Below are 22170 nucleotides of genomic sequence, written 5' to 3' on the forward strand. Positions count from 1 at the left end.
AAGAATCGGCCATTTCTTGCCCTGACATCCTGATCCCAATGGCCTCGCCGTTCCCAGCCAGGCCAGGCGCAGCTCTCTGTTTGGGGCTGAGGAATGTTTCGGCGGGGAAGGCTGTGGGCCGGGAGCCGCCCGCGGGCCGAGCCCCTCACCAGGCTCCACATTCTTGGCTCTGTCCTGAAACGCCTTCCCCAGCGCAGCTCAGGGCCCCGAAAACGAGCCAGAGGACATGGCTGGCGTCTTTCTCATTGTTGAGATGTCACATTTTGCATTATTCTTTGGATTTCGGGGAGCGGATCTGTGCCATCTGGGTCAGAGTTCACCGCACCGGCACCAACACATCAGAATGCGCTGCAGGCCCGTTTCAAGCCCACGGCCGCCGAGAGGGCCTGGATTCCACTCTCCAAACAGATGCTGCATTTGTGTAAACGGCCACCGTGGGTCTGTTTTCTGGGTCAACATCTGGAGCAGGCAGAATGAGGGGTTTGGTGGTTCGAATGTTGGATTCAGGGCCAGCCCCGGACAGGGTGGCCGGGCTGCTCCCTTTGAAAGGGGTTTCTCGTCGGCTTCCCTCTGCGTCCGGGACTGGGCTGGGTCTCTGCGCAGAGGATTACTGGCCCGGGTGTCATTTTAAAAAGTCACAAGGATGCAAAGGAAAAGGAGTCAGAGTCCCCGGGGTGCTCCCAGTCCATGGACCGGCCCGAGAGCTTCTGGAAGGACCCGCCTGAGGACCTGTCCCATCCTTTGATGCACACGCGCTCCATGCCGGCAGCTGAGCCACCGCCGGGCCCCGTGTCAGCGCAGCGCTGTGCACGAAGGCCGTGCACAGGAACATGCGGGGTTTCTCCTCCTCCGTGTCTCGGCGCTGGAAATCCATCGCCATCCACCTAACACGCGTCCTCAAGACCCCCGCCCCTGGGCAGTGTGCGTCAACGTGTAATGACTGTCCTGGCCATTGTTCTGAACCCTTTAAAACCAGACACCCAGAACTGCAAAGTGAAGGGCCACGTCGTGTGCCCACGTTCCGCCCCCCTCCGTGTTGGGAGACAGCGGCCATGCGCTGGGACGGTCCCGGCGGAGCCGAGCTCACTGCCCGCTGGCCGTGGAAGACGGACTTTGCGCTCGCTCTGGTGTCCACGTCCTTCCCGACAACGGTCACTGCTCGTGGCAAAACGTGGCCAGCTTAGATTCAGAATTGCGTCTCACCCCAAGGACCCTCAGTTACTAGTAAAGTCCACCTCGGAGCCTTGGACGATCCCCGCCCGGCGGTAACTAGCCGGAGAGACGGCGCGAGGGGCAAGCTTTCCCCTCACAGGGGGCTGGGCCAGGCCAGGGCAGGGGCGGGAGGGTGAAGCTGCAGCCTGGCGGGGCGGGGAGGGGGCGGGCAGGGGAGAGGTGGGCGAGGCAGGGCTGGTGGGGGCGCCCACAGGGGGCGGCCAGCTGGGCTCCAGGGGCAGGAGGGAGGTTTGCCCAGGACACGAGTCAGGAGACGGGTGATAGGTTCATCCCTGGGTTTCCCAGTGAACAGCGCTGATCAGTGCACCCCAGGCCTAGCAAGAAGGAAGAGGGGGCGCAGGGGCCAGCGTGCCAGAGAGAGGACGGAGACAGGAGGCCGGCTGTCCACACCAGGCACTCGGGGCGCCCAGTCACCAGGCAGAGGGGACAGTCCGTGCTGGCGTCAGCCACGGGAAGAAGGGCCTGTGCGCTGGTGACGGGCCCCCAGGTAACGCTGCTCCCAGCTCCGCCCTGTCTGTGCTGGGTGCGGAGTGGGGGGCAGGGGAAGAGGAAAGACAGGAGCAGGCGGGGATGTGGGGTGCATGGCAGGGGGAGCACCGAGGAAGCACCTTTTCATATTTGAGCCACAATTTCTACAAACCCAACAGAGGGTTAGACGCAAGGGAGCGAGCTCCTTGCTCGCGAGGGTGGGCAGTCTGAGGCCGAACGCCCCGATTCTTTGTCACCTGGAGCCGCCTTGGCATCTCCTTCCATCCCTGATGATGCATCTCAGGTGTTTTCTGAGGCTGAGAGTCGTCCGTAAACAGCCGCCCCCAATCTCTGCCCTGTTCTCCCTGCACGCCCGTGTTGCCCTGCTCAGGGTGGGGTATCTGCCTTCGCCCCTTCCTTCCTCCTAGGTCTTTACTCGGCTGCACCATCGGACGGCATCGGGGGCTTAAGGCTCTTACAAGCAGGCGCCGTGAGGATGCCCGCCAGGCTGTGCGTCCCCGAGCCCTTGTTCCGGGACCACACCTGGGAGGCCGAGCTCCCCAGCTGCTCTCCGGCAACTGTTCTCCTAAGGGCCCCTGAGCGCGATCCCCACGCTCCTAAGGCAGGAGCCCGCAGAGGGGCAGGAATGAGCTAACAGGGACAGGAGGGGCCCCACCTTCTCAGGCTCGCAGACGCCCTCGGCAGGAGGACGGGCCTCTTGCTCAGCCAGACCAGGGTGGGAGGTCTGTAATGTGGACCCGCTGGAGAAATGCTTTTCCCACCTTAGCTCCGAGCTGTTCTTTCCTGAGGAATTTGTGGGGGCGGGGGATGCGGGGGAGCACAAGTGCTTATTTTAAAGAAATGTTGTTATAAATAAATTGCAAAAATTTTTATGTAAAAATGTTATAGATAAAGCGTCCATTCTTCCTAGACTTCCAAACCCACCGATAAAATCGAGGGTGTGAGATTCTTTTACAAATAGATGTTGTGGGTTAGATTCTAGAGTGAGCTCTGAGGTGCGACAGGGGAAAACTCAACTCTTATTTTTTAAATTCAGGCCCATATTTTCCTAAGTGGTCTCACAGCCAATCACTTTCCCATTTAGCCCAATGATCAAAAAGTGTCAGCTAGATCTGACTTGTGTTCTGAATCCTTTTCAGAAACTGATGACTGTATAATTTTAGTAAAATTTTGAGAAGTGACAGACACGTGTTTAGGGTCTTGCTTTTCCAGGCTACACGGCTCATGTCCGGCCATACAAAGTGCCTTCTATGCCGCCCTCCAGTCCGCCAGCGCCCCCGCCCCGGCCGCCCCTTACCTTGGACTTGCCCTTGCTGTAGCAGGCCTTCTTGGTGGCTTCATCACACTCCCACGCCACAGCCTGCAGGAAACACCAAAACAACAGCGGCTATTACAGCTCTGGCTGGACCCGGGGGAAGAAATCAGCATCGGCGAGCAGATTAGCAAATGCAGCTCCATGGACACCCACATTTTCACACTGATAGAGAAATTACACCCCAGCCCTGAGATGCAGACAGAGGTACTTAGATTTAGCTTTAAAGCCGAGGCATTTTGAAAGCCTCACCTGAATGCATTTACACTGAAGCAACGGTAATGTGATGTGATGTGATGTGATGTGATGTGATGTGATGTGATGTGATGTGATGTGATGTGATGTGATGTGATGTGATGTGTGGCGGCTGCTGCATGGAGCAGAGAGCAGCACCTCCATGAGCTCGTGGACTAGATCCACGGAACCTTCAGCAGAATCTTGAAACACAGAGACCCAGATACCCCAAGACATCTGCAGGTTATGTCGGCAGCAGGTTGCTGGTCCATGTTTCAGGTGTTGAAGTCAGCGTGTGCACAGCCACGCGTGCAGAAACACACGTGAGCGTGCAAAGCCAAGAGAAGACTCAGCTCCTGCGAAGAGCACATGCACTCTCCCCCAACACCAGCCATTTGCACAGTCATTAGCTCCTCCTCAATATTTAGACTTACACATTTTTAGGTATTTTTATCTCGACCTTTGCAGATCTCACTCGCACCCAACCATGCGATGCAGGTGCATTCACCTCTGATGCCAACTCACAAGCAGAATCTGAGAGTGGTGAAGATAAGACCCAGGAGAGACAGAAAACATCCCTGCACAGGCATCTTATCATCAGAGTCGGATTTCTGAACAAATCAGGATTTCTGAAGAACCAGTTAAGTCATTATCAGAAAAGATGGCCTTGGGAGACATTCACTCATTTGGACGAATGTTAAATCATAAACTAAACTAGACCCCAAATAAACTGATGCCAAATAATGTGGCTCCACTCTATTTCTAGTTAGATTTTTACAAATTCTGCTGAGTTTAGGAGAACTTCTAAGCTTCAGGATAAGCCCTCCTGTACTGAGGAGAAAACTAACCCAAAATTTAGCAAAGAAATCTAAACCAAAAAATATCTAAAATGATGGCAGGCTAACACCATTACCTAATATCAACTGTCCTCCAAAGAATGTTACACAACAGAGATTAAAACATAAAACACTGTGTCTCGCACAACTTATCTTACTTGGTAACTATGAGGCCATAAGAAAAGTATGTTGGAAAGAACCACTTCAGCATCTTCCGAGGGGAACAATACTGTAACTGTTTCCCTGGTGCAAACTTGGGGATTTTTTCGTGTCAACATCTGATAAGAGCCTTCCTTAATTCATTCTGTGATGTCTTTCTGTTCATAATGTTTAATGACAACAATAAAGTCACAGCTAATCACCATCTGTTGCAAACAAATGACTTGAATTCCTTCCTAGGTTGACAAATACTTGAGGGAAAGTGATAACACCTCCAGAGAACAGATAAGAGCTTCACATACAGTTGCTAAAGATAGAGTTCCGGGAGGCACCGACAGATAAAATAGCTGTGTTCTGTTTTCATGAGTGGTCTTTTCTTTCTTAGATCTCTTTATAAAGCTCACTTTGTTGTTTTTCTTTAAATAAAGAGAGCCTTGCCTTTGTCCTCACTTACACTGAAAATAGAATTGATACACTGAGATATGAGATTGTTTTTTAACAACGTAGACCCCATTATAACTCTAATTTTATATTACAAAGAGGGTTGTTACATGTCACAAAGAGGAATCTGTGCAATATGCATAAACACATATGTTCATCTATATCACACATACATACATAAACACACACATAGTTACTAGGAAAACCGCACCGTGCAATGCTTTGAAGAGACAATCAGAGTGACTCTGGCTGGCCTAGTAATTCGTTCAAAGTCAAACAGCAATCCTCTCTTAGTAAACAGAAGAGCTACGAGGAGCAGGGCAAGTCCTAGAGTTATGAGAATACTACTTATCAAATGCCATCAAAATTGTTCAAATCCTGTGGCTGAAATGGCAAACGAACAGCTCCCCGAGTCTCCCCGATGCCCAAAGGCCCCTGTGCACTTTCCAGATAAATATTGGTCAAGGATTGGACGAGAAAGCGCAGGAAGACAGGCCCTTCATGGTGGGCGTAGGCAGGTAACAAACGTCTGATGGCGTGTGAAGCTGCACCCTTAAGTCCTGACGGGGGTGTAAGGTGATGTCATCCACAAGAACGAGTGCAATTTGAAAAATAGATGTGATAGTTTTCAAAATTATTTCATTACTTCATCCAGTTTACTAAGAAAGAACAAGCAGTGACACCAATTTCTCAGACCAACAGAAAACTGGATCAATCTGATTTTTCTGAAGATAGTTAATTGAAAATAGCAGGGTGCTTCCCTGGATCATTTTTATTACGGAAATATCAGCTTTCCAAAAAAATTGAAATCCAGAATTAATCAAAGACCGTGCTTATGTAGCTTTTCTGTTGATTCACTTTCCACCTTAACAGCGAACCAGACGGTAGGACATTAAGAACAAAACCAAACCCCCGACTACAGGGCTGGACAAACATGACTAGATCACAGAATCTGAACAATAATAGAGTGGGAAAATGTGTCCTTTCTTCCCAAATCAACCCCATAGTGTCTTCTACTCCTGTGAACAAGCTCTACCCATTTGACCACTTGGCAGCTATGGGGGGAAATGCTTTTATTGGAGATAATATGAAAATCAATAGAACTCTCCAGACCAGATTTTATTTCTCAATTATTCTGTTTGCAATTAGATTAGACTTTAACCTGGCCATAACTTTCTTTTATAAAATTTGTTGTAACCAAACTTCTTTTAATCAAGCCGTCTCGCTCTGTCCTCAGTGGAGTCATTTTTATCCTTGCAAGGCTGTAATTTTGGATCCAATCCCACTACTGATCTGTGGAACCTTTTTCTGCTTGACTTCCTTTGCAGACACTTTCCTACCTACCTCCCCCCACCTCTAGGACAATGAGAACAAACACTGAGGCGATCTCCATGCAGATCTCTGCGCATCCCTCAAGCGCTGACTTCCTTGTGTCGCTTTGTTTTTTTAAACCCTTGGTGTCTGTATCTCTGGTCTCTTCTCTATTGCATGATAACTCTGCGGAGCAAAGGACTCTTAATTTCCCACCCCATTCTGCATTTAGTCTTCATTATCTTTTTGAGCATCAGACACGTAACAGGAACACATGGAGAGCCTAAAGCCGCATACGTAGTAGGCAATGAGTTGGAAATATCTGCATTTTAAAGACAAAGATTCCAGTTTCTGACACAGCAATTTTTTGCCTGTAAAAAAGTGACAAATGACATCTGTGCTCATCAACCACTTACAGACATTTTGCTTTATGCACCTGTATCCATCCTGGCATTCACTTAATACATGCCCACTGAGCGCAAGCAGGGGAAAGCAATCTCAGTTAAGGTAATGACTGTCGGACGGAATCGAGAGTAGAGATGCTATTTGCAGGCATCCCATATTACTGCACAACCAAATAGAAACGCCTCCCACCAGTTAATTCTCGTCCACCCTACTGGTCTTTCATCTCAGAACGGCCAAGGGCTTCTCAGAAGCTGCGCTCATCTCAGATCTGGGGAGACACTAAAACTTCCAACAGCTTCGAACTTTGGGGCGGGACAGCGCTGCGGAGCAACCTACGGGTTTCCAGAGAGTCAATTTCTGTCTTTCGAAACCTGGGGGTGTGCGGAAGCACCTTCTGGTTCCCGACACAGCACCACACACACGCGCGTGCTGTGCCGACAGATGCAGCCGTGGTCCCGGGAGAGCATCAGACTCGGGACAGAAAAGCACGGGCGCTTCCCGTGTAGGTGTCACAGACACAAAATCCACAGTTCTCAGAAGCCTATAAACAAAGCTGTGTATTATCACATTCCACTGCGAGAGAAGTTAATTAGACAAGGCCCAGCAAAGGCAGATACTTTTCATAAAAATGGCGAGAACAACACCAGGCAGATGGGCCACCGAGCTCTCAGCAGATGGCTTTGCTAATTAGATCCTGGCAAAAGATAACATTTTAAAAACTAGTTTAATTACACAGTGCCAAAAATTAACAATCACCTGAGGGCGTTCTTTTATATGTTTGTATTCATATTCTCCTGGCGTGCATTTGTGTGAAGCGCCGGAGAACGTCAGCCCGCCGCGGCGATCATAAACAAATTGTCAGGGAGCCCCCAGTTCCTGACGCTGTGCAAGACAGAAGCCAAAGGCAAACGAGCTGAGCTTGAAGGAGCTGTGACTGCTCTGTCATTGGCGTCAGTGTCAGTCCACATACCCGTGCACACGGCCAGCCTGCGCGATGGCCGGTAGCGGCCGGGGGGCCGGGCCCCAAACGAGTGACCCCCGGGACGGCGTGGTGGGGCTGACAGATGCGGCGGGCACAGATCATGCAAGGATTTCCCCCACGCTCCTCCCTGCCTTGCCTCGACTGCACCTGCTCACGCCAGAGTCCTCTGCCATCTGCTGGCTTGAGTGTCCACAGCCAAGTCCACCTCACTCTCGCTGAAACCTCGAATCTGAGAGCTGGAGGGGGCTGTGTGCTCATCCTAGAACCTCTCTTTTTTGATTCTCGCTCCACTGACATCATCAAAATCAGAGCTACATTTCCACCCTGAGCGTCTCGTAAAAATGTGTTATTAGCGTTTTTTCAAACCTTAGATTAAAGCTCAAGACGTCCTCCCACATAATAGCACCAACTCCATCTTACTTTGATAAGCGCACGAGGGAGCCCCCAACTTGTTAAATGTTCATCCGGCCTTTTGTTTTTTTAATTGGGCTTTTAAAATTGAAGGCTGTTTTTTAATTGAGCAGACCCTGTGTTATATCCCCAGGGCTGTCTTAACAAAGTACCACTAACTTGGTGATTTTTTTTAATGTAGAAAACTGGGGTTCAGGCCAGAGGTGTGGGGGTGAGAGGATTCATCAGAGACAGAGTGGGGGGCAGAACAGGTGGATCCACTGAAATCCGCTGCTGAAGGGAACAGTGGGCGAGGCAGGAGAGGTCTGCTGCGCCCTGTGGGTTGCTCCCTGGCCGGGGATGGAGCTCAGGCCATAGCGGTGACAGTGCTGAGACTCAACCCCTAGGCCACTGTGCATCTTCTGGAGGAGATGTGGGTCTCTGGATGAGGGCCCTCCATCCCCCAGTAAGGCCTCTTCTGAACAAACGACATCTCTGCTTTGAGAATCCGGGTGGACGCTACTGCCGAGAGACCATAGTCCACCAGCACAGTCGGACAGAAAAAAGAGAGCCGAGATGGATGACGGATCCAAGACGAGGCCCAGGATCTGGGGGCCACAGGGCAGCTGCCCATCTTAGGCCAGCCACAGCAGCCACTGACTGAGCTCCGTGACCCGTGACCACCATGCCTAGGGCTCGCTCCGCATTTACATCACTGCAGCCTCCCTCCCCCATCAGATGGGAGAAGCCATGTCCTCGATACTTTGGGGGAGCAGCTCTCTGGCAGGAGACATCCTCCCGCACCCCTGTGGGCTGTTCTCAGGCTGGGCGAGTCATCAAAACAGCCTCAGAGAGGACAGTGAGGACCAAGAACCCATTTAATAACACCTGCGTGAAGGATGCATGTGGTTGTGATTTCTGGGGACTCGCAGAGCTGGCCTGGGATAGGCATCCTGTGCTTTGGGACTGGGGGCAGAGCAGGGAGAGCTCGCATGACAGACAAGGAGGGGACGATTCATCCTGATGAGATTGTTGGCTGGAGAGGACGTGTCTACGACAAGCCTAGCGCTGGCGAGACCCCAGATCACTCCTCTGTCATAAGGAAGCGACTGCTTCTTTAACTAGGAAAGGGTGCGAGCTAAGAACATGACCAACTTCTCTGGGGTGAAGGAAGGAAGGGCTCAGGCAAGAGCAGAGGTTCTCCTGGCCGCCAAGGCCCTCACTGCTATCCAGGGGAAACCACTTGTGGTCTTTAAATAATGCTCCTCCGAGACTCTCAGGCCCTCAATGGGCCTCTAGTTCCCACCCTGAAGTGACAAGAGTCCTAATCTGGTCACACTGAGAAAAGCCTCCTTGATCCTTTTGGGCATAACGACCCCACAGGGACATTGGCTAAATAACTTGCCAAAAGCCACCAAAACCGCCACTGGGCACCAAGGTTCAGACTTTGTAACTGGGCTTCAAGGTCTGTGCCCCGAGTCTCTCTCCTGTCCCTGAAACGGGCTAAGTTCTGGGCCCTGGTTAGTGATCCCCACACTTTGTGTCTTTCCCATAATTCAGAAGGAAATACACTAAATCACAGAGACGTGTGCCCATCTAAGTCCAAAGCCATTGGCACTCAGTAAACATTAATGCGTCAGAAAACTATCGATCCTCTTGTCATGGAGTGTATTCATTTTTAAAGCCTCTCAACCCACTATTGATTTCAATGCAACAAGATTCAACTAAGGAGATTCTAGTTAACCAGGGTTCACCCGATGCTGGGCTTGCAACAATCACGCTGAGATACCACCTCTCCTCTCTGCAGCTCTTAGGGGCGCCGCATCCCTTGGAGTTCAAGCCAAAGCCACCTGGAACATCCTGCCCTATTCAGCCACTGACTCTCTCTTCCTAGAAGTGCCCCCCCCCCCCGTTACAGGAAACTTGGAGTCCTGGACATGGAGCTCAGACTGGGCGGCCATGTGCTCAGGGCAGGTACAGCAGTGAGTGCACCGCCTGAGCAGGCTTCTGACGCCCACCGGCTGACCCTCTGTCTCCTCCTGCAAGCCTCTGCTCCAGGGCCACCTCCTCAATGTGGCCGCTATGTGTAGGTAAAACTGCAGTCTGCAGGCCCTCAGCACCAGGAGAGGTGTGTGGCCAGGCTCTGCACCCTCTTCTTCCTTACATGGCCTCAGCAGCTTGAACAATGCCTCTCACACAACAGGAACTCTCCAGACATCTGCTGAGTAAGTGAATGACACAAAACAGTCCATACCCACCAGGTGGCTCCAGGGTGAGGAAGGGGCAGGGGAGGCTTTGGAGCCTTTAGTGCCTCCCCTTGGGGGGCCAGTACCCCGGAGGATTCTTCCTGAGGACATTTCACTTCACCATGATGTGGAGGAGGAAGGGAGTCAGGAAGGACTAGAGCAGCGACTTCCAGGCTTTTCAGGAGGAGCTGTTTCTTTAAATAAATTCTTAAGCATACTCTCATGTAGAAGAGAGTAACAGTGGCACTGACGAGCATGATTATTTCATTAGAAAAACGGGAGCCCACGTGACTGCTGAGTTGTTCTTAGTACGTATTATTTCTGTCTTCTGTTGTGGTTGCCTCCTTTGGAAATAATACTGATTTATGCAAAACAGCTAGTAATAAAGAAGGCCACGGCTGAATCTCAGTGAATTTGGACTATATCTGAAATGACAGCATTTTATTCCACACTCCACGGTACACCAGGTAAGTCAAGTAATGGTCAATAAAAGTGAATTCGCTGAGGGCTTCCAATGCCTTAACATTTTGTCTGCACTGGTGTTCATGAGTTTTGATTAATAGTAGTGGATACAAAAAACCCCAGCAATATGGGGTCCCAGGAAACACATGATGTGTGTTTGAAGGAACCAAGAGCCTCGATGAGCAATCTAAAGTGCTTGGGATGGATTTGCAAATGGGGAGAAGCAAGCTAACCCCCCTCCTCCTGAGCATGGATGAATCCCCCTCCCCCGGGGACGATCTTGTGTAGTAGAAAAACGTGCCTGAGAAAGGCGTCTACATCAAAGGGTGTTATATTAACTGGGAAAACATTTAGCAGCACGATGGTCAGACCCCAAGCCTGTTACACTTCAAAAATGCTGCTGCTAATGAAAGTGACACTGGAGGAAAGTCTTGTAAGAGCAGCTGCTCAAGGCTTCAGGGAAATTGCTTCACACATCCAAGCGGGATTGGTTGGAGAAATGCCATCTTATATGCGTTGTTAGCCTAAATGTACTGGAAAAAAAAATCAATTACTAGTGGAATGACTATTTTTATACATGAATTTCCTAAAGTATGAGTCTATAAGGAACCCGGTTCAAATCCGTCAAGCATGAGATAAAAGTGTTGACATCAGAGTGGACTGAGTCCTCCAGAACTAGCTTGCCTCATTTAAAATATCCCGAATGTGTTTGCTGGAAAAACCTACAGCTTCCAGGGCCATGCGTCTGCTCTCCTTTAAGACAGACAGTGGTATCCTCTATCCTGGATGATGCCATTGACACTTCCCGGCGTCTGTAATGTTCTACAGAAAGATGCTTGCTAGAGTTACCCCGAAAGAAAGGCGTTGATTATAGTCATGAAAAATATTAGGCCAAGCTGAATTTGGTAAGACTATGAGAAGACCTTCTAACGCAATGACATGAGGTCTTGCAAAGTGAAAATGAAAATGGTAGAAGGACAAGCATGGGGCACTCGGTACAACCAGACCAGCTTGAGGCGCAGACGCCTTGGCATAACAGAGGCTGTCTCAGAAGGGACTTCACCAGGCTGAGTGGGCTGCATCTCACAAGTGATGTGAAGGACCAGGCTCTTGTTCTGCGGTGACATGGAACAGGTGTAGGAGCAGACTCGGTCAACCACGACATGAATGCAGATAATGATGGGGGGCCCTGTGCGTCTGGCCTCAACTTTGAGTTCTATTTCATTGATGCAAATAAAACCTCTTAGTGGTTTCGAGAACAACCCATGTGTGAGTGCACACGAGCAAGCTCCCATTCAGGGACCCTAGACTGGGGTCTTCAGGTGGGGTTATATTAGAGACATTCTGGCTCAATTCTAGTGACGAGATCCTGTCAGCTGAACAGCCAACAGAGATGCGACTATATGGGAGATTGTGGTTAATTTTTCCATCAATACATTCTTTATTTTTCTGAAACAAGCTTCAGGAAAATGAACAGCCCTTCTCACCTGGTGGCTTTTCTCTGCAGTTGTGAATTGGAACGAGAATTCACTTGAGAGCTTGCATAGCTCAGATTATGGATGCTTACCAGGGAATTATTTTATACTTACGGAACCACTCAGGATTTATTTATTATTCACATTATAAATGCTTGCTTCCTGAGACACATCCTACCACTACTAAGATTGACTTTACTTCAGCTTCAGAACATATTGATCTATTTGCCAGATCTCAAGATATATGGAAAACCCTTTTTATGTGCTTATTCACTGCTATTTCCATAAATCTTGGCTTTCAGATGAGAGAATGAACATTAAAATTTGCTTTCTGTGGTACATATGGGCAGTTACATTTCTCTCTTATTTTAAATAAAATGTGTAACAGGATAACATACTTAGCTCAAGAAACATTATTCATAACAATAACGCAATGTTAAATGAACACGTGAGCGACATTATTGACATTTATATCTCAGTTTTATGATTGAAAATCTCGGATTTTAAAATCTCATAATTTTATGAGTGTCTGCTGGAACTTATGGAGTCGAATAAATAATTTAGCATTGAACAGCAATTTGTGATTTTGTTATTTATTTAGTCAAACATTTATCTCTCTTCTAGAGTATGGGCAGTTTATTTATATGCAAGGGAAGTCCAGAAATATTATTATCTCATCAAGTCCAAAGCATATTTCATCAAGTGAGAATAAGAGCTGCCAATGTTTTGCAATATGTCATGTCTAAGATATTTTTATTGAAAATGTATATTTTGGGTTATAATTTTACAATAAATTCAGAGAAAAACCTCATCTCGCCTACCCTTTCCATCAATTCTCAGCAGGTCTTTGCAAGGTGATTAGCAGGGCTGCCAATTAATTGCCAAATGTTACAACTTCACCCAATTTCCTGTGAAAGAATTTGATTTTGAAGTAAATTGCCTACAGCAATTAATTTTGCTCTACGCTCTGACAGCATTCCAAAACACAAATTTTGTGCATGTCGGGGGTGGGACATGGGGGAGGCTGAATAATTACCCCTGCACAAAATATCCACATCCTGTTCCCTGGCACCGGGAAGCCACCTTGTGTGGCCATAAAGGGGCTTGCAGATACGAAGCTGCTTCCCACCACTCCTCGTTGGGTGTGGAGTCAGTGCCTTCCACCCCCGTAAGTCATCCTTGTCTTAGAAAAATAAAATGACTTTGCAATCCCATTTGAAGAAATTCCCAATAGAATAATAAATCTGTTTCAAAAATAGCAAGGGTTGACAAAAAACAATTAATAGGATGTGTGGATGATCACACCTTGGAATCATATTCCAGTTCATTGATGAACTAGAAAAAAGACAGGACATAAACAGGAATGAGAGATGAGGGCACCTCCTAGGCCGAGGTAAGGCCATCTTCATGGAACACTTTGGGTCGACACTGATTTCTCAAGTTTTGACTCAGAACAAAATTCACCAGTGTCCAACTTCTGGGTCAGCTGGGAGTTCAACCACCCCCAACAGATCAGGGGGTCCTGCAGACAGCCCCAGGGCAATTGCAGTGACACCTCGGTCCAGGTGTAAGTGGTGCCTAGAGGAGCGATGGCAGAGCAAGACCCTGGAGTCAGACAAGGGGTGGCAGAAAAGCACCCTGAAAGAGCCACCAGCAAGAGCTATTGACCAGGCTGGTGCCCGGCACCGGTGAGGCCATCACTGCGCTCTCTGGCTGCCCTTGCACAGCAGGGAGGGAGGGTGACCTTCTCCCAAGGCCACCCAGATTGGAAGCGACTGACACTGACCTGGGGTTTGAACCCAGCCATGTGGCGCCAGCGTCTGTGATCCTGGCCCCATGCTAAGGCCCCTTCTTCCACTGAGTGGGGGGCCAGGTCCACCCAGATTCCTAAGTCCTTCCTGCCTCCCAGAGTGCTACCGAGAGGCCATCCCGGTCACTGTGACTCAGTGCCTTGTCCCCACATGGCCACGTGTGTGCAGGCCGGCTGGCATGCCCTCACTCGTCTGAGCTCTGCGAGCTCATGGGACACAGAAAAGAAATTTTAACTGAAAAGAGTCTGTGACGGCAAGTCTACAATAGCAGAACCCACTTGAAACAAACCAGGAGCGGGTGACACCATGCCTGTGTAGACACATATGTACACAATGCCAGGCGTGTGCAGATACCACGTACATGACGTCATGTGTGTGTAGACACAGGGTACATGATGCCACGCCTGTGCGGACGCCACGCACACCAAGTCCCATTTGCTCACACTCCACATCCAGGTCATTCAAACCAGTTTATATCCCCCAAGTGAGCCTCTAGGTGGGGTCTGGGAAATAAAGCTCTGTCCACAGAGGCGTCCTGCAAGCTGAAGAGCCCCAACGTCAGCGGAGGCCCCGTCTGGCGGAGAACCACCGTTCTGCAGGGACAACCATGAAAATGCACCTCAAGTTCCAACCTGAGATCCTGAGGTTTCCTGGCCTTCCCGCTGCAGGAAAGGCAGGTCCCAACCCCCCACCCAGGATATGGGGGCCAACCCCTTCCTCTCCAGCACAGAGCGGGGAGCCCCATGCAGGTCACTGAGGAGGGGCTGCCAGGCCTGGGGAAGGCGGGGCCTCCTGTGCCACACCATGCCTGGGCCAGGCTTCTACTGCTCTGCCCGCTCTCCCCCCGAGCACCCACCTTCCTGGCCCCCCCACGGCCCCCAGTTCCCCCTGCTGTCCTCTCCCTGGAGTCTCCTGCCCTTTGGAGCCTTCCTGGAGGGCCTCATAGGGAACAAGAACAGCATCGCACAGGCTACGGAAAAGCAGTGTATCAAATTCAATATTTTCTAGAACAATCACACCCCAAAAGAGGCCTCTAAGGTCTGAAAGGAGCCATGCTAACTCAACTACCCAAAGGTCATCTCCCATCATCAGGGCAAACAATTAGGGCAGCTATGTTTTTCTTCTTTGTTTTTACAAACAGAATAACTTTTCCCGGCTGCTGCTGCATGTGGGCGCACTCAAGGGCGACGGACTGGATGGATCACGAGGATGGATAATTAGGTCTCAATTATTTCCTTAGGATTAGTGTGGCTGTGAAAAGCTAGCCACATGCACAGTCAAATAGCAATTATGAAATATCTAATTGCTTTTTAATTTAGAAACGATTTCTGGTTTCGAGAACGATCCCCAGCCCAGTGTGTTTCCCGCTTCCTGCGTGTCCGGAGACCTCACCTGTCTATTTATAACCGTGTGGACTGGTTTACCGTCTGCGGTGCTGTGACAAAGGACATTCATAATTGCTTAGGCTTGTGTTCATGCGAATCTATCATTCTGGAGATTCGATCAACACATAAAGCTTAATTATCCAATTTTAATTGAGTCTATTAAAAAAATGGATGTAGTGAGTCCACACGTGGTCTACAGAATCTCAGGGTCTTGCACCTCCTGGACACCCAGGTCATTTCTAAAGGGTCTCCCTCCCACTTCCTGCCAGTCTCGCTGTCCTCTGAGTGACAGAGACTCTCAGGAAAACACGCCTCAGCGTCAGGAAAGAGCTTCTACACAGTGGTAAGGTAACACAACAGCAGAGACCAACGACAGTATGAGACAAGGGAAACTGAGGCACAGGACATTGGAAACAACTCCCCAAGGTCAGAAACAAGTGGAGAGCCCAAGATTCCAGTAGGACCGAGGGGCCGTTTGGAAGGTCAGCTAAGTCACCAGGGCTGAACAAGCAGGAGACCAGATAACCATTAACGAAAGAACCTCAGCTGGCTTAGGCCACAGGCCAGACTCAGGGAGCGGGAACAAGGCAGAGTCCGTTGTAGAGATGGACACAGCATGTAGCGGAAACACACAGGCCCCCGCGACACCGGAGCCTCCTGAGGGCTGGCGTCTCCGCAGGGAAGGGATGGTTGTTCTCAGGCGTCTGGGCCGCCCCGTTCAGGTAGGGAGGGCGGTGCCGATTCTGCCAGTGAGGAAGAAGCCAGCTCACAGGAGGGCAAAACATTGCTCATCGAGGTCCTTCATGATTCGGGCAGAACCCAACGTGCGAACCCAACCTGTGACCCAGAAGATCTGTTTGGGTTTTGCTTTGTCCTTCGGGAGGGAAAGGAACGGGCCAAGCAGTCACCCTGGCTCGCCCAGGCAGACGCCACCCGCACGGCCGGTCTGCACACGGCGCCCACACCCAGGCCTGGCCGCGCCCCGGGGCTGAGTGTCCCGCGACCCTGATGTGGAATGGCCTTGTGCGGGGCGGGAGATGGTTTCCTGTCACACAGACACACAGTGGCACCGTGACGTCAAGGTCAAGAAAACGCGTACAGCTCATCCCCCGGAGGATGGTGGCCTTACGATGCGGACATCACACCATGTTTAACACACTCGCCAGGTTTGTCACTGCACTTAAATCAGAATCCTCAGCCTGGTTCACAAACTCCTGAGGCCGCTCCATTTCTGTCACCTGTGACCACCCCTTGGTCCCTGCAGCCCCACAGCCCCGAAGCGCCACATCCCCCATATTCCTTAGTCCACAGACTCGTTCTCCCTCTGGACCTTTGCGTTTGCTGGTCTCCCGTCCCAGAAACCTCTTCCCTTCCCTTCTGCCAGACATTTTCAGGGATGAAATGAGCTGCAATGTCACCAGGAGGGCCTTTCCTGACCTCCGACCACAGGAGCCTGGCAGCCAGTCTGCCCGGCATGCCCCTGACTCTCGGCCACACACTCACCACCTTCTCCTGCTTCCCTGAGACCTCTAAAAGAAGAAAGCCCTTTTCTCCAGGGCCACTTTAATTCTACACTTGCCAGCCTGCCTGCCACCGTGGAAGGAGGGAATGAACAAGCAGCTCAGAAAGTCAAATACCTTTGCCTTTGAAACTTGTTGATCAGGAGGTTCCAAAGGGAGAACCTCATCACACCTGTCATGTGAGCCCCTGCTTGGAAGACCACAGGTTCAAGGTGAGCATCCAGTTTGGGGAGGTCACTTTGCATGTCTGAAATGCATCATTGCACATCTTTGCATGCAGACTACTTGCTGCTGTGCTTCTGGCTTCACAGGTTGTGGTGAGATTTGACAGGGTGGATGAGGAAACTGTCTAACACGCTAAGGCAAAGTGAGTAGGAGTTGCTGGGCCTGGAAGCTTCTGTCTCATCCTGTGAAAGCTTATTGTTGTCATGCTTGGACCTGCTGGCCCAGGAGGCGGATGTGGTATGGTGGAGTTGGGGAGTCACCCCCAAACCCCAGACCCCGACAAGCTCGCACCTGACAGAGTATCTCAGAGGAGGACTCCTAGGGAAGGCAGCAAACACAGAGAAAGCTCCCTCACTAGCTCCCCATCACCTCCCTCAGCAGCCTGGACGAAGGCAGTCCCACCGCCGAGGGGAGCGTCAGCTCAGGTGTGGACTTCAGGAGGACACGTGTGTCCCGTGGGAGAAGCTGCCACCAAGCTGTTCCAGGGGGAGTCAAGCCCAGCGCATCTGGCAAACACAGATTCTGTATATTGTATTTCACATCCTGTCTTTTTTTATACCAAATGAAATTTCACTGGAGGTAAATCAAATGAAATAAAAGCTTCTCTGTGATCCCTGAAAATGTCCATCAAAACAGGGAGACTAATACAGAATGTGGTTTCCGTTCAGGACTGGGCTCGAACAGAAAAGACTCTAAAAAATCATCACTTTTCCTCACCACAGATGCAGTTAGAATAATTTCAGAATAAATGAAGCCCTCTCACCAGATCGCCCCTACTTTGGCTGTAAGTTTCCCCAATTCGGAACACACATGAGATACCCTGGTCCCTCCAGATGATTCACAATGGCAGCATCGAGGGGCGTCCTTGGGAGATGACCAAAGGCTAGGAAGGGGGTGCATGAGAGAGCAGGGTGGAGAGCCTCTAGAAGGTTCTCGCCCATCCAAGGAGCAGCCAGAAGTCCAGGAAAAGTTCAGGCGAGACCCCTGCATCCAAAGCAAGGAGATGGAGTCTTACATTTGCTGGACATGCAGACCGGATCCTGAAAGGCAGCGGAGAAGGAGCACTGGGGAGAAGAGCCTTCCAGACTCACGTGGTTAAAGTAAAACAGATGTTCATGTTGATTCAGAAAGAATCTCCAGAGAAGCAGTCTTACCCTCTCCCTTCTAATAAGTTCTCAAAATGCTAGTTTGAGGTACAACGCTACTTATTCATTGTAGTTCTTTAGTTCATTTCATTCTTAAATTGCAATGCTCAGGGAGCCGACACTCTACTAGGCAGTAAAACCCTTGACGTTGGGTTAAAAGCATATTGATCAGCTGCTTAGTGCTGGGAAAGGTGGATGTTGCCAGCTGGTGACCAGGAGCCAACCAGGAGGAGAGACGGTGGGTCTGTTCCTGTCCATCTTCTCCAGCTGCAGGCGCAAGGTCAAGGTCAAGCCCAAGGTCCTCACTCTACATTTGGAAAAGACAAGGCAAGTCCTGTTCTGACCACCAGGGTCTGTCTGCAGCATGGAGAACGGGACTGAACTCTGGCATGTGACTTAGGATAATCTTTTCATCGCTTTCACTCCTTATTCTACATCGACTAATGGATGTGTTAAGTAGCCGTGACCTCAATGGGTAGAGGTGCGTTCTAAGGAAACTGATAAATGTCATTTAATAGAAGCGCTTGCACATAGCAAGCCTGCAAAATCATTATCAATTTAATTATTTGGATTACTTAAATAAAAATTGCTTTTAATCCCATCCTAAATCTTCACTTTTCTGTTTTTAACTAGGCAATACAGCCACAATGGAAAGGAGTAATGCCAACTGCTACTGGGTGAAGGATACTTTCACTATTCTCAAAAAGTTCACAGCAACAAATATTTCCATACATGTTGTCAAGAAATTGGTCTTTGCTTTGGGGGAGATTTGGACATAAAATTAAAAAAAAAATGCTTAAAGAATTTCAAATGATTTGAAAAGCTAAATCTATTCAGCAAGTAGAAGACAAAAAGGGACAGATGTTTGCCCCAAAAAATCTATTCAGAGTATTAAGTTGCTTATTGCAATATCTGGAGAAAGACGGAACAAACAGTGCTGTGCATTAAGACACTGATGAAACTGTTATCAGTGTGTGATGCAACGAGCAAGAAATATATATATATATATATAAACCTATATACATAAACACATATATATAAACCTATATATATATATAGTCTTGTTTACTCCCCACCTGTAATTCCTGACACAGGGCTTCTAAAACACTTGGAATCACTGCAGTGATAAGAACATCTTTTACTATTTCTAACAAGTTCCTATCACTCACACCTGAATTGATGCCAATCAAGTGGTCCTTGGTGGGGACAAGAAAACAGTAATTTGAAGGGACAGACTCCTATGCTCATTGCAGCACTATTACAACAGCCAAGTCATGGGAAAAATCTAAGTGCCTAAGGAAAGATGAGTGGATTGAGAAGATGTGGGCTCTAGACACAATGGAATACTATACAGCTATAAAAAATATAAACTTTTACCATTTGAGACAACATGGATGGAAATGGAGGGGATGATGCCAAGTGAAAGGAGAAAGACAAATCCTTGATCGTTTCACTTATTTGTGGAATATGGAGAAATAAAACAAAGAGTTAAACCAATAACAAACCCCAGAAATCTGACTATAGAAATGAGGTAACTAGAGAAGGAGAGGGAGGGAGAGAGAAAAGTGTGGAGGGAGCACAGTGGACTGTGTGGAGGGCTGTGGGTGCCTTGGTGGTGGTTATAACACATGCCTGAAGAGTGTGCCCGTACACCCCTAAACCATATACAATGCTGTAACCAAGGTTCCCTCAATAAAGAGCAAATAAACTGTAAAACATGAAGCCTCAGGATGGTGGCTGCTTGCAAGTGAACCAACTGCATGAATGGATAAGTAGAATTCCTAAGAACTCACCCCCTGGGTCAGCAAGGGGGAGAAGGGCTGAGATGGAGTTCAATCATAAATAATCAATGACCCAATCAATCATCCTGATATAATGAAATCTCCATAACAATAGTTAAAAGAAAGGGATCCCACAGCTTCCAGGTTGGTCAACACATTGAAGTATTGAGGGGTGATACAACTTGGAAAGAGCATAAAAGTCTCCCCAAGAATCCCCCTCCCTAATATCTTGCCCCAAGTTTTTCTTTCATTTGGCTGTCCCTGAGTTGTGACTCTACAATAAACTGGTAGATGGAAGTAACGTGTCCACCTGCGTTTTGTTCTAGCAAGTTACCGACCCTGGGGAGTCAGTGGTAGGAGACCCAGATATGCCACTGGCTGGTAAACATACATGGGAAACCTGGACCAGTGATGGGGGTGGGATGTGGGGCTTACACCTGTGGGCCAGAGTCTGTTGGCGTGGTCTGGTGCAGGACCCACGCTGGTGAGAGAGGGTCTGACCCAGTGACAGTGTTCAGCCCTTCGTCCAGCAACAAGTCCTTCACCTGCAGGGTCCTGAACATTCTGAGAAGCCCATATTAGAACTGAACTGAATGCAGGATGCCTAGTTGGTATCCACACTAGAGAGTTGGTTGGAGGGCACAAAACCCTTCCTCTGATGTCAGAAGTGCTACGAGTATATGGTCTGTTGATGAAAAAGATTAAGTAACCTCATGCTTTTGTGTTCCTGTCTTATAATCCAATTATCCCGCCTTTACCTGTGACCCCTTGCAAAACACAGTCTATAATGCCTGTGACCTGTACTAGTGTCTCATCCTGTGATATGTGGTAGAAACTAGGGGATTCCCACTGATAACACTGGGGTTTAACCATGAGGCACTGTAAATCTGTCTCACTCAGCCTGGATTTTCTAGGGTGTTTATCCTCAGTGCGTTCCCCTTGTGAAAACCAACCTTAAATGCCAATGATTAATCTTCAACATCCTCACCCTCACCCCATGACCCCATGTCTTCCTATCTTCCTTGCAGAGATTGATTTTAGCTTGCAAATTTATTTTTAAATCGCTAAGCCAATTTTAGGATTAAAACTCTCAAATGGTGGCTCTGTGCCTCATTTCCTTTTAGGACATCTTGGCCCACAGGGAACAAAGTTAACAAACTCAAATTTGAGTTTAGTTTCAGAAATCTGTGTTGCCAAATTGGAAGAGAGTAAAACACAGCATTAAAAGAGATCACATTTGTTTCAGTTTAGGTCTATCATTTCCTATTTAAGGACATTTCACATTTGCCCAACACATTTCTTATTCTAAGTCACAAGGAACCAGACTTGGGAGCAGAAATAAAGACATTGGAAGAAACAGGAGGAAGGGGGAGTGGGTGAGGCCAGGACAGACTGAGAGCAAAATGGGTCCATCTGGAAGAGAGAGGAGGACCCCAGGAAGAGGAAGCTCAGCCAGGAGCCACCAGACTCCAAGCAACCACCAGACACATCGGGCTGTGAGAAGGGGGTCGCATGGGTGTGATGGGCTTTGGTGGTAGGGGGTGGGGGCATAATACACTAGTAGAGGTGTCGATCAACATCAGCTCAACAAATACAACTTAACAACAAAAAGAAAAACCAAACCAAACCATATTTTGTCTCAATAACGTACAAAGCAAAGCCCAGAACCAAGGACCAAGACCTTGAAATTGACACGGCATCTACCAGAGACACAGTTCACGTTCAGTGAATTCACACTTGGTGTCAAAGGAATCGCTTTAGCAGGAAACACCCGAAGGGTCTCGGCTTCAAGATCCAAGTGGCCAGGGCTGGGGCGCCCCACTCCTGCCTCCTTTGCGTTTCCTGTTCACTCGCAAACCGGGTCTGTTGCCCCACAAAGAAGGAAGCACCTCCCTGGTTTCAGAATTTTGCACATCACATCCGAGGATGACAAAGGCCACTCCTGGGCGGTGACCCCAGCTCCGTCACAGCCGCACTCACGGTCTCTGGCCTGTGACCTTTCACAGATATGTGGCCCTGGGGTGGGGAGGGGAGTGGCCGGCAGCCAAGAATCTAGTGTCTTTATCTCCTGAGCAATCTCTCCCTTGTCTTGAGTTCCAAAAAAGGTGAATAAGGGTTGTCTTTGATCTGAATTTTCTAATCTTTCTCTTGGGATTCCTCATTGTAATGTAGATGCACCTTAACACATAGAAGGAAGACAGGGGAGGTACCTGTGTGCACCCTGAGTTCCTGAAAGCAGGTGTGACTGAGTGCATGCGTGTTGTCCTTTGCAAGTGTAGCGGGGCCTGAAGGCACGACCTCCTGTTAGGCGCTGCCTTAAGAGCTGGG

At 49.1% G+C, this 22170-nt stretch overlaps 1 protein-coding gene across 1 annotated transcript in view; it reads right to left on the reverse strand.

Annotated features, from left to right (window-relative positions):
* The window catches only part of SEMA5A (semaphorin 5A), a gene marked incomplete at both ends in the record, with an annotated part of 211126 nt that overhangs the window by 100957 nt on the left and 87999 nt on the right, over positions 1-22170 (reverse strand). The window contains one exon of the mRNA XM_084233709.1: positions 3020-3082. Coding sequence (XP_084089835.1) covers positions 3020-3082 — 63 coding nt within the window. The remainder of the gene's footprint in view (positions 1-3019; positions 3083-22170) is intronic.

The sequence above is a fragment of the Talpa europaea genome (assembly GCF_964194135.1).
Source record: "Talpa europaea genome assembly, chromosome: 5".
Taxonomy (NCBI): Eukaryota; Metazoa; Chordata; class Mammalia; order Eulipotyphla; family Talpidae; genus Talpa; species Talpa europaea.